The sequence below is a fragment of the Buteo buteo genome, chromosome 23 (assembly GCF_964188355.1).
Source record: "Buteo buteo chromosome 23, bButBut1.hap1.1, whole genome shotgun sequence".
Lineage (NCBI taxonomy): Eukaryota > Metazoa > Chordata > Aves > Accipitriformes > Accipitridae > Buteo > Buteo buteo.
Window position 1 is genome coordinate 6,294,188 of NC_134193.1, and position 26,114 is coordinate 6,320,301.

Here is a 26,114-nt window from a genome sequence, read left to right on the forward strand (position 1 = left end):
GGCGGGGCCGGCCGCTGCACCGACCTGCGCCGCGCTTAAAGGCGCCGCCGCCGCCGCCGCTTCTCCCCCCCCCAGCCACCCCCCCCCCCCCCCGGGGCCCCGCCGGCGGTACCGGCCCCGCCCGCACCGGCGGCAGCGGGGGGCAGCGCGGGCCCGGGCCCGGCGTGGAGGGCGGGGGGGGTGTGGGGGGTGTGCTGCCCGCTGGCGGGGCGTGGGGATGGAGAAGGGCACGGAGAGGCGTGGGCGTTGCGCACACCCACCCACGCGTGTGAATTGCGCACACGGACGCCGGCCCGTCCACCCGCGCGTTGCACGCGCAGACAGGTTGCGCACACGGGCGTTGCACACGCGCACGGCTCGCGCACACGCGGGGCGCGCACATACAGCACGCGCGTGACACCCCCCCACCCCCACCCCCCCTCCATGTGACTGCCGCAGGCTGTGACACCCCAGCACGCGGGGGTCCCCGCACCCCACCCCGGTGCCAGCCCCGCCATGCCGCTCCGGCCGGCCCCGTCGCACCAGGACTGGGGGGTTACTGGGACAAACTGGGAAGGACTGGGAACACTGGACTGGACTGCAGGCACGGGCAGCGGGGAGGGGGGTCGTATCCCCACGGGGGCTCAGCGGGGCGCAGGGGGCCGTGGGTGCAGCCTCCCCCCCAGCCCGCCTGGCACCCATCCTGGCAGCCGGCGTCGGGCCCAGGGCGTGGGTGCCGGGCAGGACGGTGCAGAGCCGGGCCCGGGGGCCCCGGCAGCAGAACGGGTCGGATGGGTGCGCGGGGGGGAGGAAAGGGGGGGGACACCCCATAGCCGGGCTGGGTGCTGGGGAGCCGCCCGGGGACCCCCCCGGGCACCCGCCGAGGGCTCCGGTGACTCACCGGGGCCTCTCCCCGCCCTGGCCGGCAGCCCCGGCACCCTTCAAAGGGGAGCGGGAGGAGGGCGAGCCCAACCGGCTCATCGGGGTGCTGTGCCGGGGGGGCCCAGACGCCTGAGTTCCCTCCCCAGCACCCCAAGGGTGCAGCCACTGGTTTCCCACGCACAACCTGGGGAGCCAGGGGGGTGACAGCCAGACCCCGTTTCCTCGGGGAAACTGAGGCACGCAGCCCCCCCCGCCCCTCACTGCGTACCCACCTATGGGGGGGTCCGGGCTGGCAGCTGGGGCCGAGGCATGGGGGGCCCCTGGCCCCTCTTTGAATTACAAATGGGCTCCAGCAAGCACGGCCTTTGTCTGGGCCATTGTGCGGGGCTGGCGGAGGCCCCTGGGGGGGGGGGAGAAGGGGGAAAGGCAGCCAGAGCCCCCCCGCCCCCCGCCTCACCCGGCTGGTGCCCCCCCTTCCCTCCTGACCGCCCTAGGGACACGCAGCTCAGCAGTTCTTGGCTTTATTGAATGGAGGGAGAGGACATTTTCCCTCCCCAGGGAAGGGACCAGGGCGCTGGGAGGGTCCCCAGCCCCACTCGGTGCGGGGGACACACCACACACCGCAGCTCCGATAGCGTCAGTCCTTCATCCCGTGGGAGCGCGGTGCTCCGTGCGGGGGGGGGGAGCCAGGCATTGACCGGCAGCTCCCTGCCACAGACGGGCCCTGAAGCGAAGGTGATGGGCGCAGCCCCAGCCGGCGATGAAGGCAGGATGATTCAGGAGGCCCCGAAGGTCCCTGGTGGGGGGGTGGCGTGGGGTGGGGGCTCAGGACTCAGGCGCTGTTGACACCCATGTTCTGCATCTGCTCCTCCAGCACCCGCTCGCTTCCCCCCCCCGGCTTCTTCTTGCCCCCCTCCTGCTGCTTCTTCTGCTTCTTGGAGAGCTCCTGCTCGATGGGGGCCGGCTTCACAAACTGGATCAGCTCCCGGAGGTCTGGGGGGGGGGGAGAGCAGGCACCATGCATCACACCCCCCCAGCCTGGCAGGAGAGAGATGTAGGGGGGGCCACTGGGACCCCCCCACAAACACACACCCCCAGGCTGGGTGGGGAAGGGAAGGTGCTGGGCATTACCTGGGGGCATGAAGTCTCGGAGCTTCTCCGGGACACGGATGCCCTCCTCCGTCTGGTAGTTCTCCAGGATGGCGCAGATGGTGCGGGTGGTGGCACACATCGTGGCGTTGAGCATGTGCACAAACTCCACCTGCGGCAGGGATATGGCAAAGTGGGGGGTGTGACATGGCGAAGGCAAGGAGGGGATGAACAGCAACCCCCACCCGGACTCCAGCCCAGCAGCTCAACCTCACCTTGTCCATCATCTTCTTGGTCTGTCCGTAGCGGATGCGCAGGCGGCGTGCCTGGTAGTCGGTGCAGTTGGAGCAGGACACGAGCTCGCGGAAAGCGCCGGAACCAGGGAACCAGGCCTCCAGATCCAGTTTCTTACTGGCAGCGTGGTTGAGGGAGCCTGGGAGACAGGGGGGCAGCACTGAGCAGGGGGGGGCTCCCATTCCTGCTTGCCCCCCGCCCTGAATGTGCCCGTCATAGGGCAGCATGGGCTAAAGGGGTGAAGCTTCCGAGGTGACTTTGGAAGTGACGTGAGGCTCCTGCGCTGCAGCAGGGAAGCTGGGAAGGGGTGTTTAAATGGGATAATTTTCCTGGGAGAGTTTTCAGGAGGAGTTGGGACACTCAAACTGTCCCTCTGGAAGGGACAGTGGGGACAGTCCTGGCCTGGTGCAGTGCCCACACCCACTCCTGGTGGACCCAGAGCAAAGCAGAGGATCTCTGCAGAAAAGCAAATGTCTCCTTCTTCCATGCCCTGGGGCTGAGATACCTCCTCCCCCTCGCCAGGTCTGGGGACAGACACCATGGGAAAGCGAGGCAGGGACAAAGAAAGTCGAGCTGGGAAGTGGGTCAGGGCCACAGTGACACCTGAGGCGCTGGCAGAGGTGGCTGGTCCACCGTGGCACAGAGAGGTGGCCCCGGTGCCACGTGGTGAGGAAGCCCCTGTCCCTACCCGAGACAATGTTGACGATGTGGTAGGGGATGCCCAGGGACTGGTAGAAATCCTCTGCCGTGGCTATCATCTCCTCAAACATCTCCCATGACTTGTTGTCGTGGGGTGAGGCGTAGACAAACTGCTCGATCTGCAAAGAGAAGGGAACCCCGAGTTGGCACCGGCTCCGGGTACAGCCCCAAATTCCTGGCGGGAATGCCGCTGTGCTCCTCTCACCTTCTCAAACTGGTGGACGCGGAAGATGCCACGGGTGTCGCGGCCGTGGGAGCCCACCTCCTGACGGAAGCAGGTTGACAGCCCCGCGTACTTGATGGGCAGATCCTCTGGCTTCAGCCACTCGTCCCGGTGCAGGGCTGCGATGGGCTGCTCTGAGGTGGCGATCAGGTACTTCTCGTCGATGGAGCTGTCGTCGGCCCTCTCACTGCCTTTGCCGATCACCTGCGGGGTGGGACAAGAACCACCGTCCCCTTTCCCCAGCTGCTCCTGCACCTCCGGGGACAGACGGTCCCTGGCAGATGCGCAGGCAGCCGCTCTCCGCTCTCCCTGCCTGCACGTGGACAGGCAGTGAGGCTTTCCGGGGCCGGCGCTCAGAGCTGGGATAGGACAGCTCGGGAAAGGGAGCAGCTGCTGTTTGCTGCTTGTTTGGCCTCCTTCAAAAGCCCCAATGGCCTCCTGCCAGTGAGGCTGGGGACGAGCCACCTCCCGTCACCACATCGCCATGACAACCGCGTCAACCGTGAAGATGGACCCCGGAGATAGGGAGCAGAAGGGGGCTGCCGAGGCCTCGCCGGGGCAGAGGGGATCTCAGCTGGCTCCCTCCCTGTGGGGGAAGCCGCATGGTGGTGGCTTGGTTGGAAAGCTGGTGCCCGGAGGGGCCGGGGGGTGCCAGGCGGTGAGACACAGAGACCCGGCAGGCATTTAGCCGCTCACCTTGTAGAGCTCCTCGTCGAACTGGCTGAGCTGGGCCACCTCCTGCATCACCTCCTTCCGCATGAAGAACGGAGTGTAGACAGGAGTGTAGCCCTTGGCGCGGAGGCTCTGCAGGGCGTACTGGATCAGGGCCTGCTCCAGGAACACCAGAGGACCCTGGGGGACAAGGGAAGCCACCGCCTGTCACACACACTGTGCCATCCCTTCTTGCTCAGCAGGTCCGGGAGCAGGTGGAGCCCACGCCAGCTCCAGGCTGTTCTGTCTGCCAGGCTCAGCATCACCCTCTTGAGTGTGGCAGGGATGCTGGAGTGGATCGGGAGGCTACCCAGGCCACGCTGGCAGCACCACCGAGGCCAGAGTCCGTCCGACGCGATGAGCCAGCTCAGCGCAAGCTTATGCCACCACAGAAGCTGCCATCACTGCAGCAAGCTCATCTCGGGGGAGGAGAAGCCATGACCCCTGCCCCCCCCGTCGTTTCCCTCAGCTCTCCCTCCAGCTCCAATTGTTTCCGTGCCCCCATGGGGGTCTGGGCTCGCACCTTAAGGAAGTAGCCCCGGCTGCCCGCGACGACTGCCCCCTTCTCTCCCTCGTAACCGTCAACCATCACCACCAGGTCCACGTGGGAATACTTCTTCCTGCAGCTGCAGTCGCCCCAGACCCGCTCCACCTTGTTGTCCACGTCCTGCACAAAGACAAAGAGGAGGGGGAGCCCATCACCTCAGCTCCCCAGGGTGGTGGTGACACCAGTCTCCATGTTGCACTGGCCCAGTCTGGGATCCCACACTACAGAGCCTGGAACCCCAGTCCTGATCCCAGCTGGTCACTTATTATGCGGCCACTTGGCAGCCAGCCCAGCCCAATTGTGTTCCCCCAGCAAAATATTCCTGCCAGATGAATGAAGGCAGCGGAGGGAGATCCCAGCCCCCCGGTTGGAAGCGAGTTTCCCATGTATTCCCCCAACAATGGCCGTGTCCAGTGTTGTCTGAGCTGCTCTTTGTCTGCTCCCAGCAGGAAACCCTGTCTTGTCATGCAGATTTCATTCACCCGCCTGCTGATCTTGGGTTGGGGGGACCTCCCCGCAGTGAGCCCCCCACTTGCTGGCAGTTGTCTAGCTTTGATGAACCGTTGCGGCCGGCCCCGAGCGGCCCTGCAGCTCTGGGAGCACTCTTGTCCCTACCTCGTCGTTGCTGATGGGCACCGAGGGGTGGAGGAGGTTCCCGATCTCCCGCAGGCTCTCAAAACGTTCTGCCTCCAGCCTCACGCGCTCGGCGTCACACTTGAGGATAGCTTCGTCGATGAGGAGACGGACTTTCTTGATCTGGGATACCTGCAAAGCCTGTGCAGGGACCCAGGTGAGGTGGGGAAGGGAAGAAACTGCTGGGGAGAGGGGGGCTGGCAGCTGAGCACGGTTAATCATGGACCCTTGCCTCACCGACACGGCTTCTGGAGAGAAACTGTGAACTGAACACATCAAACAACAGCCCCGGAGGACAAAGGACCGACATAAGTCAGGCTCTGAAAGGGCCTGAGCAAACTACGGCATCACACAGTGCCTGGCAGGGACAAGGGGGAGCAGTCACCTCCCATGGCACCAAAAGCCGGCCAATGCCATGCTCATTAAACATCACGGTTAACGAACTGGGAAAGGGAACGGGCAGGGAGGATGGGACTTGCAGAGGACATGTAATCACTGAGGCTGCTCAAATTCCCCAGGGAAGCGCAGGACGAGCCCTGGGCTGGTGAGCTGCCACGGACCAAGGCTAAAATGGTCTTTAGATGAAGGACACTGAGCAAGAGCTGGTTATTGCTGGCATGGGACAGGAGGAAATAAAGATCCTCCTGGCAGGGAGTTCAGGCAGTCCCCCCTCGCTTGGTGCTGGGGCTTTGGGCACCTCATGCCACCAACTTGGGCAATTAAGGCAAAGCTCTGGACAAACTGGCTGGCCAGTGGCACAGTGGGGGGAGACAGGGTCAGACTCACCCCGAGGACGTCAGCTGTGAGCTCGTCGAGGTTCTGCACGCTCTCTGGTACGGACTCGTCCGTCCCCACTGGCTCTTTTTTCTGCAGCAGAAGGAAAAAGAAACCATGGCAAGGTTAAAGACCAAAGCTCCAGGGTAAAAATATTCCTCAATGATGTGAGGGAGAGGCCTGGAAAGCAGAGAACTAGGGGAGATGCCACCAGTTAGTAACGACCCACCAGTGAATTGCTGCCAGGACCGTCTGCCTTCATGCCTCACCTTCATCTTGTCTCCAATGGTTTTGCTGCACAGGTTCTTCAGCTTGTTCAAGTTATCGGCACGAAACCTGCCTAGAAAGCAGAGGGGAGGGAGCCGTCAGCCAGCCACGTGAGTGGCATTGGAGGCTGGGATCCCTGTCCGGCACCAAGAGGGGGTGTGAAGCCTCAGGCAGCAGCAAGAGAGGGGATGGCAGCTCCAGCAATGTCCATCGCTGCCAGCCCCAGGCATTTCAGGACATGGGAAGGTTTGATGGTGTGAGAGCATGGTGTGGGGCTGGCCATGACGCAGGGCAGAGATGCGGGGACCAGAGGGCTCCCATGAAGAGGTGTCATTTGAAAAAACCCAGTGTGACACTGCGCTGCGCCACGGCCCCCCCAGGACCCCCAGGCCGGGCTGGAGGCACTGAGGGCTGAGTGGATCCAGGGCTCTGGGGCCGCAGTGATGAGATTCAGGCTGTTTGATGAGGGGACAGGGGAGGTCCCCGTTGGTGACACCAGGGCTGGGAAGGGCAGAGCCCAGGACACAGCCATCCCCTCCTGACAGGGCAGCCCAAATCAGAGACACACCAACACCAGGGATGTGTCAACCCAACAGGGTGACATCCCCATCTGCAGGCAGGATCAGACCCACAGGGGATGATCCAGAGTCAGGAAACACAAAGGGTTAAGAGCCAGGGAACAGGGCATGGCAAACATGACCCTGGCAGCCTCCCATGGACCCCACGGCACCGGCACCGGCACCGGCAGACGCAGGATTGCATCAGCCGGCTGCTCGCCAGCGCGTCCTGCCAGCCCTGCGCCTCGCGGTTATGCGCCAGCGCACCCCGCCGCAGCACCCACCGCCACCGGGATGGGCCAGAGTCCTGCGGGGAGGGGGCCGGGGCACAGCCCCCACCGCCAGCCTGGGAAGCTGGCTGGTCCTGTGGGATGAAAGGCCCTCGGATAAAATTAAGGCAGTGATGACGGCATGGCCGGAGCCAGGGGACGCGCCGGGCGTGATTAAGCAGGGCAGGGCTCATTCACATCAAGGCAATGGGATTAAAAAGGTGTTTAAAGCTGCCTCTTTCATCCCGTGGCAGCAGCAAGGGGGACCGGGGTGCCCTGGGAACTGCGGGTTTCTGGGGCACTCACCCCTCCTCGCCTCCCACCACACCCTCCTCCGCACTCGGGCACCCGAAAACACGGGTCGATGGCAGCTCCCGCTGCCCCACCCGGGCCGGGAGCGATGGGGCCTTTGCTCCTGCCCCCTTGAACCGCCCAGGCATGGGTTTACCCCAGCATGTGGGGGTGGCACCGTGTGGGACACCCCCCCCCCCCAGCTGGATCCTGCCAGCAGTGCAGCTCCAGTGGCAGCATAGGGAGCGGATCCCTGCGGATCACCGGTGGGGCTGGATCACTGGTGGGGATCCACGTGCAGGCCAAGGAGGACCGCCACCAGGGATCTGCCCCCAGGCCTGGGGAGGAGGGACGGGGGGATCCACCGGGAGAACCTCTCCCCAGCCCTAGGGAAGGGTGTGAGGGGGATGCACCCAGAAAGCAGCCCCTGGCCCCCGCAGGGATCCACCCACAGGATCCCCCAGTTCCAGAGGGAAAAGATCCACCGAGGAGATCCCCCGGGGCTGGGGAGGGGGGCGGAAGGGAGCCCCCAAAGGTCACCCCACCGCGGTGAGGGCATTTGGGGATCAATCTGGGGACAGGCTCCTAGCCCTGTGGGGGATGGAAGAGAGGGATCCCGGAGGGATCCCCCATCCCTGGAGAGAGGAGACGGGGGGCATCACCTGGGGACAGGCCGCCAGGCTGGAGGGTGCTGAGAGGAGTTCCCCACCCCGGGGGCATAGAAGAGGGGGACATGCCCAGCCTGGGACAGAGGGTCCCCTCTGGGGGGGGGTGACAGGCCCTCCTGGGGGTCCCCCAGCCCCGGGGGGTGCCGGCTCCCCTCAGCCCCTCCCCCCCTAGCCCGGGGGGGGTCTGCCAGCCCCCCGGCCCGGCCCGGCCCGGCCCTCCGCCCCACGTACACCTCCGCCAGGCGCCGTCGGCCCGCACCAGCGCGTCCACCAGCGCCGGGTCCTTGAAGCGTTTGCGCTGCATATCCCGCACCATGGCGGGGTCACCGCCCTTGTCGGCACGGAACAGATCCAGGTCCAGCACCATGATGGCGGCGGCGGCGGCGACTCCTGTCAGCCCCCGGCGGCGGCGGCGGCCACTCCCCAGCGCGCATGCGCGGCGCGGCGCATGCGCAGAACACAGACTGTGTGGGGGGGAGGGGGGAGCGAGAGGGCGCGTCGCGGGGAGCAGCGCCCCCTGGTGGAGCGGCGGCCGCGCGGCGGGGCGGGTGCAGCCCGGTGGGGGGGGGGCCGAGCATCCCTCGGCACCCCGGGGGTCCCCGGGGACTCTGGGGGTCTGCGTGGGCACCCCCGGGTGTCCGCCCGTCTCCCTGGCTAATCCCAGCCCCTCCCCCCCCCCCGGGTATTCTGGTGGCCCCCGGGTACCCCCAGCCGCCCCCCGCAGCTGCCGGCATCCCCGGGGGGCCCTGGGTGTCCCCAAGCGTCCCCCCACGGCACCCCATGGCACCCCAACATTCACCTCCGCCCCCAGCACCGAGCACCGGCCCCCACCGGGGGACGCACCCTCGGAAATGCTGGCTTAGGGCGGCCACCACACACCACGGGAGCAGCCCCCCGCCATCGTCCCCAGGCTAGGAGCCAGACCCCACTGTCCGGTCCTTGGGGGGCTCCCGGAGGGGTCCTGGGTGCCCCCTCCACTGTGGGCACCCTGTCCCCCAAGACAGAGGGGAACCAGGGGCTTTGGGACCAAGGCCACAGGGACCCCCCCAGATGACCCGGGTGCCAGGGCGGCAGTGGGAAATGCCGTGCCGGGAGCTTGCGGCAGTGGGCACCCGCTTTGGGCTAGAATTGCCCAAAGAGGTCAATTTGTGCTGGCGGCCAAGCGAGCCCAGGGAGCGAGAGGTGGGTACAGGGCTGGTGCCGAGCTGTGGCACGCCTCACCGGGCACAGAACGGCACCGCACGGCATGGCCTGGGATGGAATAGTGTGGCATGGCCTGGGATGGAATGGTGTGACATGGCCTGGCCCAGCATGGCATGGCACGGCACGGCATGACATGGCCTGGCCCAGCATGGCACAGCTGCGTTCCACCGGGCACTCGCCTGGGCACCCTGAGCTGCAACAACAGCACAGGAGTCAGCTGTGCCACGGCCAGAGCTCGCGCGCGCACGTGCCCGACCCCATCCACAAGCACGCTCCCCCCGCCAAGCGTGCGAACACCCCCCACAACGTGCACACCCACCCCCACACGTGTGTGCGCACGCAGCCCACGTGTGCAAGCCCACGCACGAGCACCCCGCACACACACGGACACGCCTGTGTGCACGTACAACACGCTCCCCACCTCCCCCCCCCGTTGTGGCATGCCCACAGTCACACCCCCCTGCACCCCCCCACATGTGTGCCAGTGTCCTGGTGCCCGGCCGGGGGTCGCGGGGGGGGACACAGAGCCGTCGTACAAACCCCACACCTGTATTTGGCATTTTTCAGCGCTTGGTTTGGGGGGGTCACGGGGGAAGGGGACGTACAAAAGCCGTAATGAAGCTCTGGTCGGAAGCGGGTCCCTAAGGCCACGTTGGGGGGGTGGGGGGGTGGGCGCGGGTGGCCCCCCCCGCCCCGTCACAGCTCCATGGCAGTGCTGCCGGACGATGTCTTCAGCGGGACGGAGTCAAAACCGTCCGGCGTCCTCTGCGGCGAGCCCCGGTGTCAGCGGGCTGAGCCCCCCACCCCGCCTCCTCCCCCCATGCCCCCCTGGGGTGGGGAAACCGAGGCACGGAGCAGCCACAAACTGCACCACTGCTGTGGCTTCTCCGGTGTCTGCTCTGGGGTTGTGCCCCCCTGCCCCTTACCTTGGACGTGAGGGACTTGATTTTGCCAAAAAGCGACTTCTTGGTGGCAAACACCAGGTCGTCCTCGGCGTCCTCCCCCTCCATGATGGCACAGCTATCTGGCGCCGGCAGCTCGCTCTCCTTGGCCGCTGCGTTCATCACCAGCTTGGAGTATTTATACTCCAGCCTGGGGATAGAGAGCAGTGGCATCAACCCCCCCGTGGCTATGACCGTCCCCAAAATCCTGGTGGCACCACTCACTTTTGGTTCTTCTTCCAGAAGTAGGCGGCGAGGGCGGCGAGCAAGACAGCGGCACAAGTGCCGGCAGAGATCCCCACCTTCAGCCAAAAATCCACGCTCCTGCAGCCCCTCACCTTCTGCGCCGGCAAGCTCTGCCCGCCGCGGCACAGCCGGGGCTCCCGCCAGACGTAGGTGGTTCTCTGGCGGGGGGGGACACAGGGGGCTCAGCGGGGTGGGTGACCCCAGCCCATCCCCGTGGCGTCCCAGCCTGGTGTCACGGTCGTACCTGGATGCCGCCGAGGCAGGCGCCGACAATGGGGCGATAGTGGCCGGCGGAGCAGCGGGGACAACCCTCGCCCGTCACCCAGAGAAAGTGGAAGGTGCAGCCGTCGCAGGTGCCCTCAGGGCATTTGCTGGGGGGCGGGGAGGGGGGGAGGAAGAAAAAGAGGGGGGGCTCGGCCGGCGGTGACAAGCCAGGGTGGGGGACATGGCGAGCAGGGACGGTGGGGTCCCCAAAGCAAAGCACCCAAGGGATGCACCCCATGCCCTGCCAGCCAGGGTGGGCAGGAGATGGGGGGTCACCCTAGGGTGGGGGTGAGGATGCTGCCCACCCGTCCCAAAGCCACCCTGGTCCCCAGCACCGTCCCCACCTACCTGGGCACGGCCAGGCTGCCGGTGCCCGGGCGCAGCGGGTCGCAGCGCAGGCGGATGGCGGTGGCCCGGCCCCCGCTGCAGGGCTGCGTCACGTCGTTGGACCTGCCAACGGGGGACATGGGGGGGCTCAGCGGGGGGAAAAGCGGGGTCCCTGTGTGTGTGTGTTCCCCCTCGGCCGCCCACCCTCACCTGTAGAAGAAGACGATGTCGGGCAGGTCAGGGTGGCCGGGGGGGAAGTGCTCGGGGGGTGAGGTGATGCCATCCAGCGTGGAGCCGGTGGTGACGCCTGTGGCGAAAGTGGGGTGTCCCAGCGGCACCGGGGTCCCACAGGAGGGGACGGCGAGGATGAAGGTCAAACCACAGGGGTTTGCTCCAGGTTGGGGGGAGAAGGGGGACACCGGAGCACCCCGAGTGCCGGCTCTCACCCACGACGCGGTCGGCCAGGCTGACGGGCTGCGAGGACACGGCCGTCTTGTAGCCCATGACGTCGGGGGGCACCAGGATGGACTGGCAGACGTAGGACGTCACCACCCGGGCAGGGTCCCCCTCGCCCGCCGGCAGCCGCGCGTCCGTCACGTTGTCGGTGCAGGAGGCCATCTTCCTGCCCTGGCAGCAAGGGAGAGGGGGTGACGCTGGGTGGCGACGGCACACGTGTGTGTGGGGGTGTCTGCAAGTGATGGTGCACGTTTGTGGGTGCACCTGTGTGTGCATGACCACGCGCACGTGTGCGAGTCTTTGCAGGACTGCGGGTGTGCACGGGTGTTTGCATGAGCGTTTGTGCGTGTTTGCATGCCTGTTTGCATGAGTGTGCAAGTGCTTGTATGACTGTGTGTAGTTGCATGTGAGTTTGCATGACTGTGCATGTGTACACGCATGTACACCTGTGTTTGCACAACTGCATGTGTTTCCATGACTGCAAGTGTGCATGTGTGTTTGCATGGCTGTGCATGTGTGCACGTGTGACTGCATGCACACCTGTGTTTGCACAACTGCATGCATGCACTTATAGGTGTTAGCATGACTGCGCATGTTTGCATGACTGCGTGCACATGCGCACGTGCTTCCGTATGACTGCATGTACACCTGTGCTGGCACAAATGCATGCATGCATGTGCACAACAATGTGCATGTGTTTGCATGACTACCTGTGTTTGCATGACTACCCGTGTTTGCATGACTGCACGTGTGCATGTGTTTGCACCATATATGCATGCCCATGTGTGTGGGTGCACGATACATGCATGCACACACGTGTTCCTATCACTACGTGCACACATCCCCGCCTGTTCCCACGGCCCAGGTAAGGCACTAACCCCGGCCCCGGGGCCAGCAGGCAGGCGGGCAGCGCTGCGGGTGCTGCCTGCACTGCGGGCAGCGCTGCCTGCTGCCCCGACCTCACCTGGTTGCCACAGAGGCTGATGTTGAAGTGGTGGAAATACTTGAGGCCCTTGGCGGTGAAGCTGGGGCCGCTGGCAAAGGCCGTGCCGGTGGCCAGCGCCGAGAAGTCGTAGTGCAGGATCCGGCCCGGTAGCGCCAGGGAGAAGCTGCAGTTGTTGTAGCAGAGGGAGCGGAGCTGGGGGGGGCAGGAGGTGGCAGTCAGGGACAGGCAGGGGCTGGTGTCACCCGGCCGGGGACAGGTAGTATCACCTATTGGGGATGGCTGGGGTCATCCCCTTGGGGACAGCAGAGAGCTGGCATCACCCCTCAGGGACAGCCGGGGCAGGGGTGGTGGTGTCACCCACCCTGGATGGCCAGGGGGGCTGGTATCACCTCCCTGGGGACAGCTGGGGATTGGCATCACCTGCCCTGACAGTGACACCCACCCAGGACGGCCAGAGGGGCCGGTGTCACCCACCCAGGATGGGAGGGGGGGGCTGGTGTCACCACTCTGGGGCCCACAGCATCACCTATTTGGGATGGCTGGGCGGGGCTGGCATCACCCGCGGGGACATCACCCCCCCACCCCATGGACCCACACCCCCAAGGGACACAGGGAGGGATGGGCACCTGGTTGCTGCGGGTGCCGGGGCCGCAGGGGTGGCAGGTAGGGGTCCCGTCGGAGGGGTGACCCCGCAGGTAGGTGCCGGGCGGGCAGGGCCGGCAGGTGCCCGAGCCACGGTCCATGGCGTTCCCAGGGGGACACGGGGCGCAGGATCCAGCCGGCTCAGGGGCGCAGCGTCGGCAGAAGGATGCCACCCCTCCCAGCACATTAGTGACGTTGACGGAGTACAGCTTGGCCACGTCGCTGGTGTACCGCCGGCCCTGGCACCGAGAGCACCTGTCACCATCGCCCACCCATGCGCCCCAGCACCTGCAGCCCCCCGGGGGGGTATGTCACCCCCTGTCCCTCACCGCCTCGTGGTAGGGGGTGCGCTGGAAAGCCCAGGTGAAGCTCATGGTGGCATTTTTCTCCACGACATAGGTGTAGGACTGCTTCCCCTTGGGGCCCGTCCACGTCTCCACTGGCGTGTTGGTGCGGGAGTTGATGCCCTGCGGGGACAGGGGAACGGTGGGACTCCCCTCAAACCCAGTGTGTGTCCCCCAAACTCCCCCCGCTGTGTCCCCCCCACTCACCACCATGAAGTAGAGCTCACAGCTGACGCTGCAGACCGTCTCGAAGACGAAGGTGATCCTGGCCACCTCCTTGCTCTCTGCATCCTCCAGCACTGGGCTCGGAGGGCTGGGGATGGCGTGGGGACACTGCCAGGCTCTAGCCCATGGCAATGTCCCCCCCATCCCTGGGGACACCCTGGTGCTGGTCCCCACCTCACCTGAAGCCGGGGACCACCAGCGTGAGGATCATGAAGTCGTTATCAGAGGCTCCCGCCGCCGTGTAGATGTAGTCCCCAGCCACCTCCCAGCCTGCAAGGACATGGTGATGGCTCAGCAGGGTCCTTGGCTGCCCTTGCGGGAGGGGACAGCGAGGGGACAGCATTCCGGCACTACCTGCCATCCCCTTGTACTCGAAGTTGATGCCGCTGAGGACAGTGGTCTCCATGTTGGGGGGCAGCACGTTCCACCACTTGTACTCCAACCCCAGTGCCGGCTCGGTGCCCGCCGGGCAGCTGAGACAGCCTAGGGACAGGAGGGGACAACCCTGCACCGGGATGGCACCCACCTCCCCCCCTCCCCAGCAGCGCCAGGTGCCCCAGTCACCCCTTGGGGATGATGATGGGGACGTCCTTACCGGAGCCATTGGAGTAGGAGCCATAGGGACAGGGCTGGCAGGTGCTGCCGTTGCTTTTGGCGAAGCCAGGGTTGCAGGGGGGGCACTTGGTTTTCACCCCGGACGGGGGCAGCTTGGCCGCCTGGGGAAGCTCCTCAGTGCAGATTTTTGGCTCTGCCCACTTGAACATCAGCTGGGTCTGCCCGGGTGGGAGCAGAGGGGCTGAGCTGGGGTAGGGGGGGGACACACGGGGACAGCGGATGCTAGCCCCCTGATATCCCCCCCCCGGCCGTACCTCACCACCAGCATCGCAGGCAGTGTGGGTGTAGAAGTAATCCTTGTCGGTGCAGGGCGGCCGCGGTTTGCAGGATGCCGAGCCAGGCTCTGCCGACCGTGGGGGAGATGGCAGCTGAGCCAGCCCAGCAAGGGGACCTTACTGCTGTCCCCACGGGATGCCCTGCCTGCCCCATGCCACCAGTGGGATGCCCGTGTCCGTCCCCACCCAAGGGCTGGCAGGTCCTCCCTGTCCCTGGCATCACCTCTCCCTTCCCCAGGAGCATCTCCGCAGGGCAGAGGTTGGGGGGACAAGAGAACCTGGCTGCCACCTCAGGGTGAGGGGACAGGGGAGGGGACGCGGCTGCCACCTCTCACCGGCGTAGGTGGTGGGCTCGCAGGGCTGGCAAGCGGTGGCTCCTTTGCTGGAGAAGGTGTCTGCGGGGCAGAGCTGGCAGGTGGAGGAGCCGGCGGCAGGGGCGTAGGTGCCGGGTTTGCAGGGGAAGCACTCGGAGGTATAAGCCACCCCTGGCAGCAGGAGGGTGCTCAGGGTGAGGGAGCCTTTGGGAGGGGGCGGTGGGACCCCCACACCCTGCACCCACCTACCTGTGATGCCGATGTTCCTCACCAGCACCGGCTTGGGGACCTTGGACCACACGGAGAAAGCTGTGGTCCGCCAGTACAGCACGTTGTTGCCGCGGCTCAGCTCCACCTGGAAAAGGGGTGGGGGTGCTGGGGGGGGAGGTTGGGGGGAGCGGGGTCGGATGGTCCCACTGCTGGGGAGGGGGTTGGCACCCATGGGTGGGGGGTTGAGGCACTAACCCATCTGCCATCACCCACCACCCGCTCTGCATCCTTATGGAGCATCCTCTCCCCCAGGGGGGGACACAAGGGGCCCTGGGGACTGCGCCAAGGGACACCCCCCCCAAGTCTCCTCCTGCCCCCCGCACTCACACTGTGAAACTCCCAGCCCTTCTCCGTCGTCCGCATCCAGCGCGACTCCTCCACCGTGGGCTGGCACTGGTCATTCTGCACCTGCAGAGGTGGTGTGAGGACGGGGACCCTCCCCATGTCCCCAGGGACCCCCCCATGTCCCCAGGGACCCCCACCCTCCAGCCTGGCTTGCATCCCTCCGGCCCCCAGCACCTACAAAGAACTCAAAGACGATGCTGCTGTCGGGGTAGATGTACTCGAAAGAGACAGTGCCTGACTGCTTGAGGTTGACAGCGTACATGAGGGTGGCCGTGCACTCATCTGTGTTGGAGGCCACGTAGTCCCCCAGTGGCACCCACGTCGACCTGAGGCAGGTGGCACAGACCACGGGCTCTGTCACCAGTCCGAACCCCGCGGCAGCCAGGATGGGGATAGCGGGGACGGCTGTGACAGTCCCCAGGCAGGTGGAACAGGGAAGAGGATTTGGACACAGGGGGCTGGGGACAGCACGGGGAACCTCGGGGACCGAGGATGGAGAGCTTGGGTGCTGGGGACAGCCCGGGGGACATGTCACTGTGTGGTGGCTGGGACCCTTATCCCTGGGGGACCTTTACCCCCCAGCCTGTCCCCACTTGTGCCGGCAAGAGGTGGGTGGGCTGCAGGGAGGAGGAGAGTGGGATCCTGCCGCTTCGGAGCCGCACCAGGGACGGCGGCTGAATAATTAAAGCACTGCTGGAAGTAGGTTACATTTGCAAGTTGCATAAATGCTGCAGCGCGGGGCAGCTCGGCGGCTGCCAGTGCAACTGGCTGGCGGGAGGGCTCGGTGGCTGCTGGCATGGATCAAAAGGTCATGGTGGAAAATAAAGGTGCTGGCTTGTGGTGCAAAGGTGTGGGGACCCCCACGGGTGCTCCATCTCTGAGGAGGGCTGGTGTAGTTGTCCCACAGGGTTGGGGTCCTGTCAGCATGGGTGGGGGTGATGCTGCCGGGGTGTCCCCTTGCTGTGGCTGCGGTGTCCCCTGCAGCGCCCTGCCAGCATTGCCTCCCAGGGAAGGGTGACAGAGGGAGCGTAGGGGATGGGTGTCAGGGAAATGGGGTGCTATTGATGCACAGAGGTGTCACACCACCCATCCTGCTCACTGCTGCCCATCCCCGCTGTGCCAGGGTGGCCATGTCCCGAGCATCCTCCTGGGGAGGAGCAGCCAGGCTCCAGCCATCCACCCATTAATGCAGAAGAGCCGTGCCGGTGGCAGAGCCATGACTCACGCGGTGCAGTTCTCCACCGCGTTGCCGAAGCCATCGTCAACCTCCAGGTTGGTGGCAACGTTGGCGAAGCCGTGGGGCACCTCGTCCCACTCATCGAAGCGGATGCCGGTGCCCAGCGAGTAGGTGCCCTCCGCGCAGGGCTTGCATGCCTGTGCCTTCATGTCCAGGAACTCGCCCGCCTTGCAAGAGAAAGCTGCCCACGTGCAACAAGGGGGGGGGTCAAGGTGGTCGCTCCCCCCAGTGCTGCTTCGGCCTCATCATCCTCAGCTCCGCTTTTCGGAGTGCTTCCCACTAGTGGCAATGCCCAGCTGACTCTGGAATGCCCCAACCCGAGCATCCCTGCACAACCCCTGGTCCCCCATCCTGAGCATCCCTGCGTGGCCCCACAGCAGCAAGGCAAACCCCCTCGATTTATGATTTTTGGCAAGTCCACGGCACTTCCCTGCCTGACCACCAGTGAGCACCAGGCAGGATGCGACCCCCTGCCCAAAGCACACTGCAGAGCCACAGCATCCCCTGAGGCTTGGAGAGGGGGGTTTCATCCCCCTCATCGCATCCCAGCCTTCCCCATGACAAGCTGACAGAGCTAACGAGAGCTTATTGCTGCCGCGCAGACAGGTCCCGTCGCCGCCTTTGAAGGCACCACGCTGCGACGGAGCTGATGAAAAGCCGCGCTTCGTCTCACCGCTCCTCTCCCCCCCCCCCGCCCTCATTTCCCACCCCTGCCCTTCCCACACCCCAGGACCCCCCACCCCACCCCCCAACCTTACAGCACTCGGTGCCCTTGACGGGGTCCGGCAGGCCAGTGCAAAGTCCCGGCGTGTGTGGCACGGCCACCCTCCACCGCGAGCCCGTGCTGTCACACGCCGTGTACTCGTAGTGGTACTCGGACTGGAAGAGAAAACACACAGGGAGACCTGCGGCCCCGAGACCCCCACTGTGCTCCCCCCACCCCCGAGGAGCTGCCTTGTCCCCAGCATGTGCCCAGCCACCTCTTGCATTGATATTTTTGTTTTAAGCTGTTGCAATGTCCCGCAGCGCCCAGTCCCCCAGCTTGGCCAGCTTAGCCAGGCTGCTCGGCCCCAGCCTGGGGACAGGCCTGTGCAGCGGGGGAGGACGCTGGGGGTGGGGGGGGTGCTCAGGGTGGGGGGATGCTGGGGGTGGGGGTTGCCGGGGGGAGGGGGATGGTCAGGTTTGGGGGGGATGCTTGGATCAGGGGGATGCTGGGGTCTCAGGGGATGCCTGGCTGGGGGGATGCTGAGGGTGGGGTTTCAAGTAGGATGACCCCCCCCCCCGTCCCGGACATCCCCCCCGCAGCTGCCAAACCCCAAGGAGGGCTGTGGGGTCACCCAGGCCACGCTCGTGTGCTGAGGGTGTCCCCGGCCACCCCCATGACAGCTCCGCTGCAGCGTAGGCACCCAGCACTGCCACCCCCTCCCTGGGGGGAGCTGAAACCCCGGCATCCCCCCTGAATGCTGGTGAGCAGATGGCACCGTCGCCGGCACGGCACCATTTGCCTTGGCGTGGCCCGAGCGCGGTGGCACACGTTGCTCATTAAACCGGCTCCTCGGCACAACCCGGATGCACCGTCCTCCCGGGGAGCCGCCAGCCCCGGGACACCCACCCGGCTGCGGGCACCCCTCGGCAGTGCCGCTGGCTGGATGCCGGAGCAGAGAGCAGCCGAGAGGAAAGGATAAGGGCTGGGGAGAGCGGGGCACCGTGACCCCCCCCTCACCGTGCCGCCAGCTGCCTCCAAGCCAAGACTGGCTCAAGGCCGGCAAGGAGGCGATGCCGGGGGCAGGCGAAGCCCAGCCGGTGCGGTTAATCTCCCGGGCAGGGTGAAGGCCGGGTCCGGCTGCTGCGCGGCTGATGGCAGCGCAGTGGGGTACTGGGTGCGTGGGGGGGGGGTGGGTGAGGGAGGAATGCCACAGCCCCCCCCCCCCCCCCGCAGCATCTCTGGGGTTCAGAGCCGGGCGCCGTGGCTTCGTGCTCCCGGCAGACACCGGAGCGTGGCAGGTTGGCGAGAAAACAACAAAAACAACGCTTTGATGTTTCCCGTCAGCTGGAAACAGTGGCGATGGGGGGGGGAAAGGGGGTCGGAGAGGCGTGAAGGCTTTGCCTGCAGAACCCCCTGCCCGCGTACAGGCAGCATTGAGCCCCCCACAGCCCTGGGATGGGGACGCAGAAGTGGGTGCCCACCACCACGGCCAGGACGGGGCTACCCATGGGGTCACCCCGGCTGTCAGCAGCCCTGAGCCCCAACATAGCTCATGCTCCCAAGGGATTCCCTTGAGAAAAAGGTGTTTTTTCCCTCTTCCCAAACTTTCCTCGCCCCTGGCATGGAGCTGAGAGGCTGGGACACGCGATATTAATTGCCCCCCTTCGTAAAGGCTGCAAATTTAAAAAAAAAATCTAAATAAATCGACCTAATTCAGCCCTGGGGCAGCTCTGCAGCAGGAGGGGGGACCCTGGGCTGCCACTGCCACCCTGCTCTGGTCAGGAAAGGGAGAAGGTCTGTCCCCAATGGGTGGGACTGGGACAGGGACAGGGGACATAACCTCCATGGGAGCGATCCTTCCTGGGGACGGGCGCCAGCCGGTCTATTGTTTCCAGCTCCGGGCCGTGGAACACACACAAAAAAATTGGATCACGGCACAAAAAAAATTACTGGCCCAGATGAAAAGCGGCCGCAGGTCAGGGAGAGCTGGGGGGGGCCAGGCAAGGACCTCATGGAGGGTGAGCACAGACCCCCAGGGAGGGAAATTTGGAGGAAATTTGGAAGCTGGCAGGGGGCTCAGCCCGCCACTGCTGTCCCTGAGGCGGCCGGGTCCCGGTGAGTGGCAGAGCCCACCAGTTTCTCCTCGCAGGACACTTTGTCCCCACTTGGTCACTGGGCCACTGTGTGCCAGGGTGGGAACGGCACGTGGCTGATGGGGACCTGTGTCACCCTGTCCCCCCCATTTTCCCATTGTCACCACCCCCAGCAGTGCTCGTGCCCGGGGAAGGTTTGGGGACATCCCAATGTCTCCCTGGGGCCGGCAGCCAACCGGGACAGGGGGACCAGCCTGGGAACACAGACGTGGGACTGGAGGTGGCCCGCAGGATGACCCTGCTGTCCCCGAGGAGACCCCCCAGCAGCAAAGCCACCTCCCCCATCCCCCTTTATCCACCCTGATACTCCCCCATCCCTATAGGGGACCCTGCGTAGCCCCCCACTGCCCCCATTACAGGCAGCACAGCCCAGTCCATATGTTCCCTGTAGGTGACGGACCCCATGGGACCCCTCCTCCAGGTAAGACTGGAAGTCCCTGGGGACTGGCCGGTCCCCTGGGGGCCCGGGGGGGGGGGGGCAAAGCCCCTCCCCGGGCCCCCAGGGGACCGGCCAGTCCCCCCACGCTATAGGGAGCCCCCCCGCAGGGACCAGCCCCATCCCCGGTGCCACAGGGACCCCCCACCCCCTGTCCCGGTCCTCCCCATCCCATAGGGACCAGCCCTGGCTCCGCATCCCCCATGCTACGGGGATCGGTTTCATCTACCGGGGGCGGGGGGGGGGGGTTACCTGTTCTTCCCCCCCCCCCCCCCCATCTCCCGGTGCCGGTACCTCCTTGCAGACGTGCAGCCGCTCCCCAGTGCGGTCCGGTAGCACGGCGGTCGCCAGGCACAGAGCCAGTAGCGGCACCCACCGGGCCCCGGTACCGGTACCGGCCATGGCGCAGCGGCGGAGGCAGCGCTCGGCCCCGCGCGGGCACCGGCCCCGCGGCCCCGCCCCCTGCCAACGGCCCGGCCCCGCACGCGCACCTGCCGCCACCTGCCCCCGCCCCCGGCACCGGGAACGGCACCGGGCATCATTCCCCGGGAACGGAACCGGGCTTCATCCCCCGGGAACGGCACCGGGCATCATTCCCCGGGAACGGAACCGGGCTTCATCCCCCGGGAACGGCACCGGGCATCATTCCCCGGGAACGGAACCGGGCTTCATCCCCCGGGAACGGCACCGGGCATCATCCCCCGGGAACGGCACCGGGCTTCATCCCCCGGGAACGGCACCGGGCATCATCCCCCGGGAACGGAACCGGGCTTCATCCCCCCGGGAACGGAACCGGGAACGGAACCGGGCATCATCCCCCGGGAACGGCACCGGGCGTCATCCCCCGGGAACGGAACCGGGCATCATCCCCCCGGGAACGGAACCGGGAACGGCACCGGGCACCCCCACCCCGTGCACCCGCACCGGGAGCGAGCCCCCGAGAACGGCCCCGGGCGTGTATCCCCGTGCAGAGGCACCGTGACCCCCCCCGCCGCCGCGGCATCACGCCCTCCCCCGGTAACGGCCCCTCCTCCCGCCCCCCTTCCCCGCTCCCGCCGCGGCCAGCACCGGGGGGGGCACCGGGACACGGCGGCGGGGGGGGCACGGCTCCCCCTGCGCCCTGGAGCCACCTCCACGCCAGGCCCACGCAGTGCACCCGCACCCACGGGTGAATGTGAGTGTGTCTGTGTGCCCCCCCGCACAGTGCCAGCCCTGAGCCCCCGTCCCCCCACAGCTCCCTCCGGGCCACCCCCGACCACGGAGCTGGGTCGGCCCCGGTAAGGAGTCGGTGCACCGGGGAGTGACACAGTGGGGGGACACAGACACGGCTGTGTCTCCTGGGCATGGGGGACACAGGGGACATGGGGTGACAGCGGAACATGGGGGACACAGTAGATCCAGGGGACACAGGGGATATGGGGGGACAGGGCGATGGGGACACAGGGGACACGGGGTCACAACTCTGTCCGTGGTGGCACAGGGATGCTGGTGTGTACTGTGGGGATGGGGGACACTGGGACACAGCTCCATCTGTGATGGCACAGGGACACCAGCATGTACCATGGGGAGTGGGGACATGGCCATGGGGTGGGGACATGCCTGTCCCCATGGCAGAACGGGGACACGGCTGCATACCACAGGGACACAGCTGGGGACACAGTGGTGTGGGCAGGCGTCTGTGCCCCACCGTGTCCCCAGTGTCACCCTGGCAGACGGAGACCCCACAGGGTTCCACTGAGCTGGTGTCCCCTCTCCTGGAGTGTCCCCACAGCACGGCCACCAGCAGTTGCCACTCCTGTCAAAACAGCGGCTTCTTCTCCCGGTACCACTGGCACCACGGCTGTCCCCTTGTCACCATGGCTGTCCCCTTATCAACACGGCTGTCCCCTTGTCACCACTGCTGTCACCACCATGGCCGTCCCCTTGTCACCACAAGCTGCCAATAAAGCACCAAGGAGCGCAGCCAGGGTGTCACCCATGGGTGTCCTGGGGGACAACGACATGGAGCTCAGTCTCCTGCCAGGCCTGGGCACCTCATATGGTGCTCACACACCTTGCACGGGGCTTGTACGCTCGTGTGGCCCTGTGTGACACTCACAGGTAGGGCCTATGTGGCTGGCGCGGCCCCGTGCAAAGCTCAGGCACGTTGCACGGAGCTTGCAGAGCCTTGTGCAAAGCCCTTGCACGCTGCAGGGCTGGTGCGGCCCTGTGCAGAGCTCACACACACGTGGCACAGAGCTTCCAGGGTCTCACGCACAGGTGCTGTACAGCACAGGGCTCAGGTGGCTCCACATGCAGCTCACACTCGTGTGGAGCTGGCATGGCCTTGTGCACAGCCCTCAAGCACCACAGGGCTGGGAGAGCCCCGTGCACAGCTCACGTGTTGCATGGTGCTCGCAGAGCCCTGTGCAAAGCCCTTGCACGCCACAAGGCTTGCACAGCCCCATGCGAAGCTCGCAGAGCCTGGCATGCAGACCTTGTACACGACAGGGCTTGCACAGCCCCGTGCAAAGCTCGCATGGAGCTTGCAGCACCTGATGCACAGCCCTTGCGTGTCACAGGGCTTGCACAGCCCTGTGCAGAGCTTGTGCGAAGCTTGCAGCGCCTGGCACGCAACCGTTGCGCACTGCAGAGCTGGGGGAGCCCCGTGCACAGCTCACACGCGTTGCACAGAGCTTGCAGCGCCTTGTGCAAAGGCCTTGCAAGCTGCAGGGCTTACACGGCCCCGTGCAAAGCTTGCACATGTTGCGTCGAGTTCACAGGGCCGGAGGAGCCCCGTGCACGGCTCACAGGTGTTGTACGGCACTGGCAGAGCCCTTGCATGCCGCAGGGCCCGGCGCAGAGCTCCCACGCGTTGCACGGCGCTCACAGGGCCGGGATACGGGCCGGGACCGTACGGGCCGGGACACACGGGCCCGGCGGCCCCGCTCCCACGCGTGGCGCGGCGGTCTGGGCCCGGCGGCGGGTCAGAATCGCAGGGCGCTCAGCGGCCGCGGCCTCGCCTATCTGATCGACTCATCCCGCCCGCCGCTGGCCGCCGCACAGCGCCCGTGGGCTTCGCGGCGCCGTTCTTCTCACCTCGGCCCGGCCCGGCCCGGCCGATCGAATAAGATCAACGTGTAGGGGAATGGGGGGGAGGGGAGGGTCTGGCGCGCGCCTCGCACACCCGCCTCGCACGCCGACAAGCACACGGGCCTTGCACGCGCCTTGCACACGCACAGACACACGCGCAGACGCACCGACACACACACGCTCACTCGCCCGCGCGGCCGCCTCACCCCGCCCGCGCCGCCATTTTATGCCGCGGCCGCGTGGGGCACGACGGGAAGAGGCGGTCAGGGCCCCGCCCCGCCCCAGCGCGCCCCCTGGCGGCGGGAGGACCCGACCCGCTCCCCCACACCCCCGCTCCCCCCCCCCCCCCACGCGTGTGCACGGCGCACGCGCACCCCCCCGCACACTTGTGCCCCGGGAGAGCGGGGGTGTGGGGGGGCGTGTGTGTGTGTACGTGTACACGCACACCGCGGCCCTGCGTGCTCGTGCTGCACATGCGTGTGCGCACAGCCTCGCTTTGCACGCTCACCCCACCCTAGGGCGCACACATACAGGCATGCGAGTGTGCCTGGCTTCACACGTGTGTACGCACAGCGCACCTCCGCCTTACGCCATCCCCCCAAACACTAGACATGCGTGCGTGACCTCGCACACCCCTCCCCTGCCGAGGCAGGCATGCCTTGCACACTCATCCCCCCGGGGCGTGCACGCCCTCCCCTCAATCCCTCCCTCAGTAGCTGAATCCCTCCTGGCCCCGTGGGGCAGCAGGATCCGGCCCATAAGACCCCTCCCTCTGCGGGACCCCCCACCCCATGGAAGCCAGCCCCACAGAAGCCCCTTGCCCCCCAGGAAGGGAGCCAAGGCTGCCCACAAGGGAACCCCCACTTTATTTGCACGTCATGGTCCAGTGTTTACAAACTGGGGCGGGGGGGAGGTTACACACCTCGCAGCTACAGGGGGGACACCCCCACGGAGGAACCCCATGCGCTCCCCTCCAGGGGAGTGGGGAAATCCCACTGGTGAGGTGAGGAGGGGCCCTGCCCGCCCCCCTCAGTCCCCCAATCTCTGCGGTGGGGGGGCTACACCATCCCCCGTGAGCCGTGGGGGGCCACAGTCCTGCCAGGACACAGCGTTAGGCGTTGGGAGAAGGTGCTCACAGAGCACGGCCGGATCTTCTCTCTCACCGAGGGGCTGGCACTCCGAGCCCCTCGCCTGCCCGGGAACTCCCCTTCCAACAGCTTAAAGGCGGCTCGGTGGCACCCACCGGCTCGGTGGCACCTGTCGCTGCTCGGCCCCGCCAAGGGGTACAAGGTGGGTTTAAGCAGGGTGCCGGGCCATGGCGGCTCCCCAGAGTCACTGCAGGCAGGGTCCAGGCTGGCAACGGGGCGGCTGGGGTCGGTACCGGGGTCTCTGGTTGTCGTCGTCGCCGCTCCCGGCGGGTCCCCACGGGGTCACTTCACCACCAGGACGTAGAAAGCCATGAGGACGCAGGAGACGGCCACGGCCACGTGCAGGCGGGTGCCGATGACGGCAGCTGCGGGGTCGGGGCGGAAGGGGGGTGGGTGAGCCGGGGTAGGCACGGAGGCTGCCCCAGGCTGGGGTGAGACCCCCGTGTCCCCATGGCCCCATCCTGGACCCCAGCGGTCCCGTCTCACCCTTGTAGAAGACGCCCCAGACACCGCGCTTCTCGGAGAGCAGCCAGGCCTTGAGCCGCGGCACCTTTCGCAGGTAGGCGCAGGTGCAGACCAGGAGCAGCCCGAACACCAGCAGCCCATCCAGAGAGTACACTGCGGGGGAGTCTCAGTGGGGCCAGGCCACTGGCACCCCGGTGCACCCCAGCCTCCCACCTTCAGCCCCACAAAAGACCCCGGCCTCCCAGCTACCCCCCCAAGTCCGAGGAGGGCCCTGACCTCCCAGCTCCCCCAGGCTCAGGGACCCAGACCTCTGAGCACCCTCCCCCAAAGGCACCCAGACCCCCCCCCCCAAAGGCACTCAGACCTCCCAGCACCCCCTCAAAGGCACCCAGACCTTCCAACCTCCCCGAAAAGGGACCCAGACCCCCCCGCACCCCCTCAAAGGCACCCAGACCTTCCAGCCCCTCGAAAAGGGACCCAGACCCCCCCCCAAAGGCACCCAGACCTCCCAGCACCCCCTCAAAGGCACCCAGACCTTCCAACCTCCCCGAAAAGGGACCCAGACCCCCCCGCACCCCCTCAAAGGCACCCAGACCTTCCAGCCCCTCGAAAAGGGACCCAGACCCCCCCCCAAAGGCACCCAGACCCCCCCGCACCCCCTCAAAGGCACCCAGACCTTCCAGCCCCTCGAAAAGGGACCCAGACCCCCCCCCAAAGGCACCCAGACCTCCCAGCACCCCCTCAAAGGCACCCAGACCTTCCAGCCCCTCGAAAAGGGACCCAGACCCCCCCCAAAGGCACCCAGACCCCCCCGCACCCCCTCAAAGGCACCCAGACCTTCCAGCCCCTCGAAAAGGGACCCAGACCCCCCCCCCAAAGGCACCCAGACCTCCCAGCACCCCCTCAAAGGCACCCAGACCTCCCAGCTCGCCCCGCCCCAGCGACCCGGCGCCCTAGTGACCGGTCACCCCCTCCTCGCCCCGGGGGACCCTGAGGTGCCCAAGCAGCCGTGCCGCCCCTCACCGTTGGTCATAGCGGCGGCGGCGGCGGGGACCCCCCTAGCTCCCCGGTCCGGCGGCGCTGCGCATGCGCGGCCCCCCCCCCCCCCCCCCCGCGGCCAACGCGACACCGGAATCCGCAGGCGCGGCCAGTCGCGCGCCGATGGGGCCAGGCGCGGCCAGCCGACGGCCGAACCGCCAGGCGGGGAAATCGAGCCGGCCTGCGGGAGCAGGCGGCCTCAATCGAGAGCCTATGGTGGGGAGGGGGGGGGGGCAACACCAGTATCGCCCAGTACTCGCCCCACCAGCCTCAGTGGACCCGGTCCCCGCTTACCCCCAGTGCGCCCAGGAACTACCAGTGTACCCAGTGCGCTCACCCTGTGCACCCCGTCCCCCAGTAACACCCAGTCCTCCCAGTAACTCTGCAGTGCAACCAGTCCCCATCCCAGCCCCCAGTGACCCCCAGGCTCCCCGGTAACTCCCAGTGTCCCCATAACCCCCCATGGCCCCCAGAGCACCCAGTCCCCATCCCAGCTCTCCCAGTAACCACCAGTCCCCCCAGTAACCAGGGTCCCCCAATAAGCCCCAGTGCCCCCAGTACCC

The 26,114-nt window shown here is 66.7% G+C and overlaps 3 protein-coding genes and 1 non-coding gene across 7 annotated transcripts; all 4 read right to left on the reverse strand.

Annotated features, from left to right (window-relative positions):
* Nucleotides 1–1,366: 1,366 nt before the first annotated feature.
* Nucleotides 1,367–8,306, reverse strand: SARS1 (seryl-tRNA synthetase 1). 2 transcript variants are annotated; one of them, XM_075055164.1, is made up of 11 exons: nucleotides 8,115–8,306; nucleotides 6,101–6,171; nucleotides 5,844–5,924; nucleotides 5,040–5,198; nucleotides 4,401–4,544; nucleotides 3,863–4,018; nucleotides 3,149–3,370; nucleotides 2,933–3,062; nucleotides 2,226–2,383; nucleotides 1,993–2,122; nucleotides 1,367–1,854 (listed from the first exon to the last, which is right to left on the reverse strand). In XM_075055164.1, exons 1-11 carry the CDS (start codon nucleotides 8,248–8,250, stop codon nucleotides 1,694–1,696), a joined length of 1,548 nt encoding a protein of 515 aa, XP_074911265.1. In that variant the 5' UTR covers nucleotides 8,251–8,306; the 3' UTR covers nucleotides 1,367–1,693. The 2 variants fall into 2 exon arrangements, with proteins under 2 accessions (XP_074911265.1, XP_074911266.1); XM_075055165.1 differs by having other exon boundaries at nucleotides 6,061–6,171; nucleotides 8,115–8,183.
* Nucleotides 8,307–9,706: 1,400 nt separating this feature from the next.
* On the reverse strand, nucleotides 9,707–17,381 carry ELAPOR1 (endosome-lysosome associated apoptosis and autophagy regulator 1). Of its 3 annotated transcripts, XM_075055161.1 has the most exons (22): nucleotides 17,292–17,381; nucleotides 16,522–16,714; nucleotides 15,475–15,622; nucleotides 15,279–15,359; nucleotides 14,931–15,036; nucleotides 14,703–14,852; nucleotides 14,347–14,435; nucleotides 14,073–14,250; nucleotides 13,832–13,960; nucleotides 13,657–13,747; nucleotides 13,460–13,565; nucleotides 13,238–13,375; nucleotides 12,893–13,147; nucleotides 12,285–12,458; nucleotides 11,311–11,491; nucleotides 11,075–11,171; nucleotides 10,886–10,987; nucleotides 10,518–10,644; nucleotides 10,253–10,431; nucleotides 10,013–10,178; nucleotides 9,921–9,951; nucleotides 9,707–9,859 (listed from the first exon to the last, which is right to left on the reverse strand). In XM_075055161.1, exons 2-22 carry the CDS (start codon nucleotides 16,680–16,682, stop codon nucleotides 9,783–9,785), a joined length of 2,766 nt encoding a protein of 921 aa, XP_074911262.1. In that variant the 5' UTR covers nucleotides 16,683–16,714; nucleotides 17,292–17,381; the 3' UTR covers nucleotides 9,707–9,782. The 3 variants fall into 3 exon arrangements, with proteins under 3 accessions (XP_074911262.1, XP_074911261.1, XP_074911264.1); XM_075055160.1 differs by lacking the exon at nucleotides 9,921–9,951 and having other exon boundaries at nucleotides 9,707–9,851; XM_075055163.1 differs by lacking the exons at nucleotides 9,921–9,951; nucleotides 14,347–14,435; nucleotides 14,703–14,852 and having other exon boundaries at nucleotides 9,707–9,851; nucleotides 14,953–15,036.
* A 5,408-nt stretch (nucleotides 17,382–22,789) lies between these two features.
* On the reverse strand, nucleotides 22,790–23,089 carry LOC142044105 (small Cajal body-specific RNA 2). Its single transcript, XR_012654207.1, has one exon.
* Nucleotides 23,090–23,749: 660 nt separating this feature from the next.
* Nucleotides 23,750–25,607, reverse strand: TMEM167B (transmembrane protein 167B). Its single transcript, XM_075054801.1, has 3 exons — nucleotides 25,537–25,607; nucleotides 24,535–24,666; nucleotides 23,750–24,413 (listed from the first exon to the last, which is right to left on the reverse strand). The coding sequence occupies exons 1-3, from the start codon at nucleotides 25,544–25,546 to the stop codon at nucleotides 24,331–24,333; spliced, it is 225 nt and encodes a 74-aa protein (XP_074910902.1). The 5' UTR covers nucleotides 25,547–25,607; the 3' UTR covers nucleotides 23,750–24,330.
* Nucleotides 25,608–26,114: the final 507 nt, after the last annotated feature.

What these genes read in the sequence shown, in the direction of transcription:
- SARS1 (XM_075055164.1), bottom strand. Translation starts at nt 8,250, where the DNA reads ATGGTGCTGGACCTGGATCTGTTCCGTGCCGACAAGGGCGGTGACCCC. An exon ending in CCATTGGAGACAAGATGAAG is followed by an intron (nt 5,925 to 6,100) that starts GTGAGGCATGAA and finishes CTTCTGCTGCAG; the next exon opens with AAAAAAGAGCCAGTGGGGAC. An exon ending in CCAAGAAGATGATGGACAAG is followed by an intron (nt 2,123 to 2,225) that starts GTGAGGTTGAGC and finishes TCCCTGCCGCAG; the next exon opens with GTGGAGTTTGTGCACATGCT.
- ELAPOR1 (XM_075055161.1), bottom strand. Translation starts at nt 16,682, where the DNA reads ATGAAGGCACAGGCATGCAAGCCCTGCGCGGAGGGCACCTACTCGCTG. An exon ending in CTGGTGGTCCCCGGCTTCAG is followed by an intron (nt 13,566 to 13,656) that starts GTGAGGTGGGGA and finishes CGCCATCCCCAG; the next exon opens with CCCTCCGAGCCCAGTGCTGG. An exon ending in CCTGGCCGACCGCGTCGTGG is followed by an intron (nt 11,172 to 11,310) that starts GTGAGAGCCGGC and finishes CTTTCGCCACAG; the next exon opens with GCGTCACCACCGGCTCCACG.
- TMEM167B (XM_075054801.1), bottom strand. An exon ending in CTGGGGCGTCTTCTACAAGG is followed by an intron (nt 24,414 to 24,534) that starts GTGAGACGGGAC and finishes CCGACCCCGCAG; the next exon opens with CTGCCGTCATCGGCACCCGC.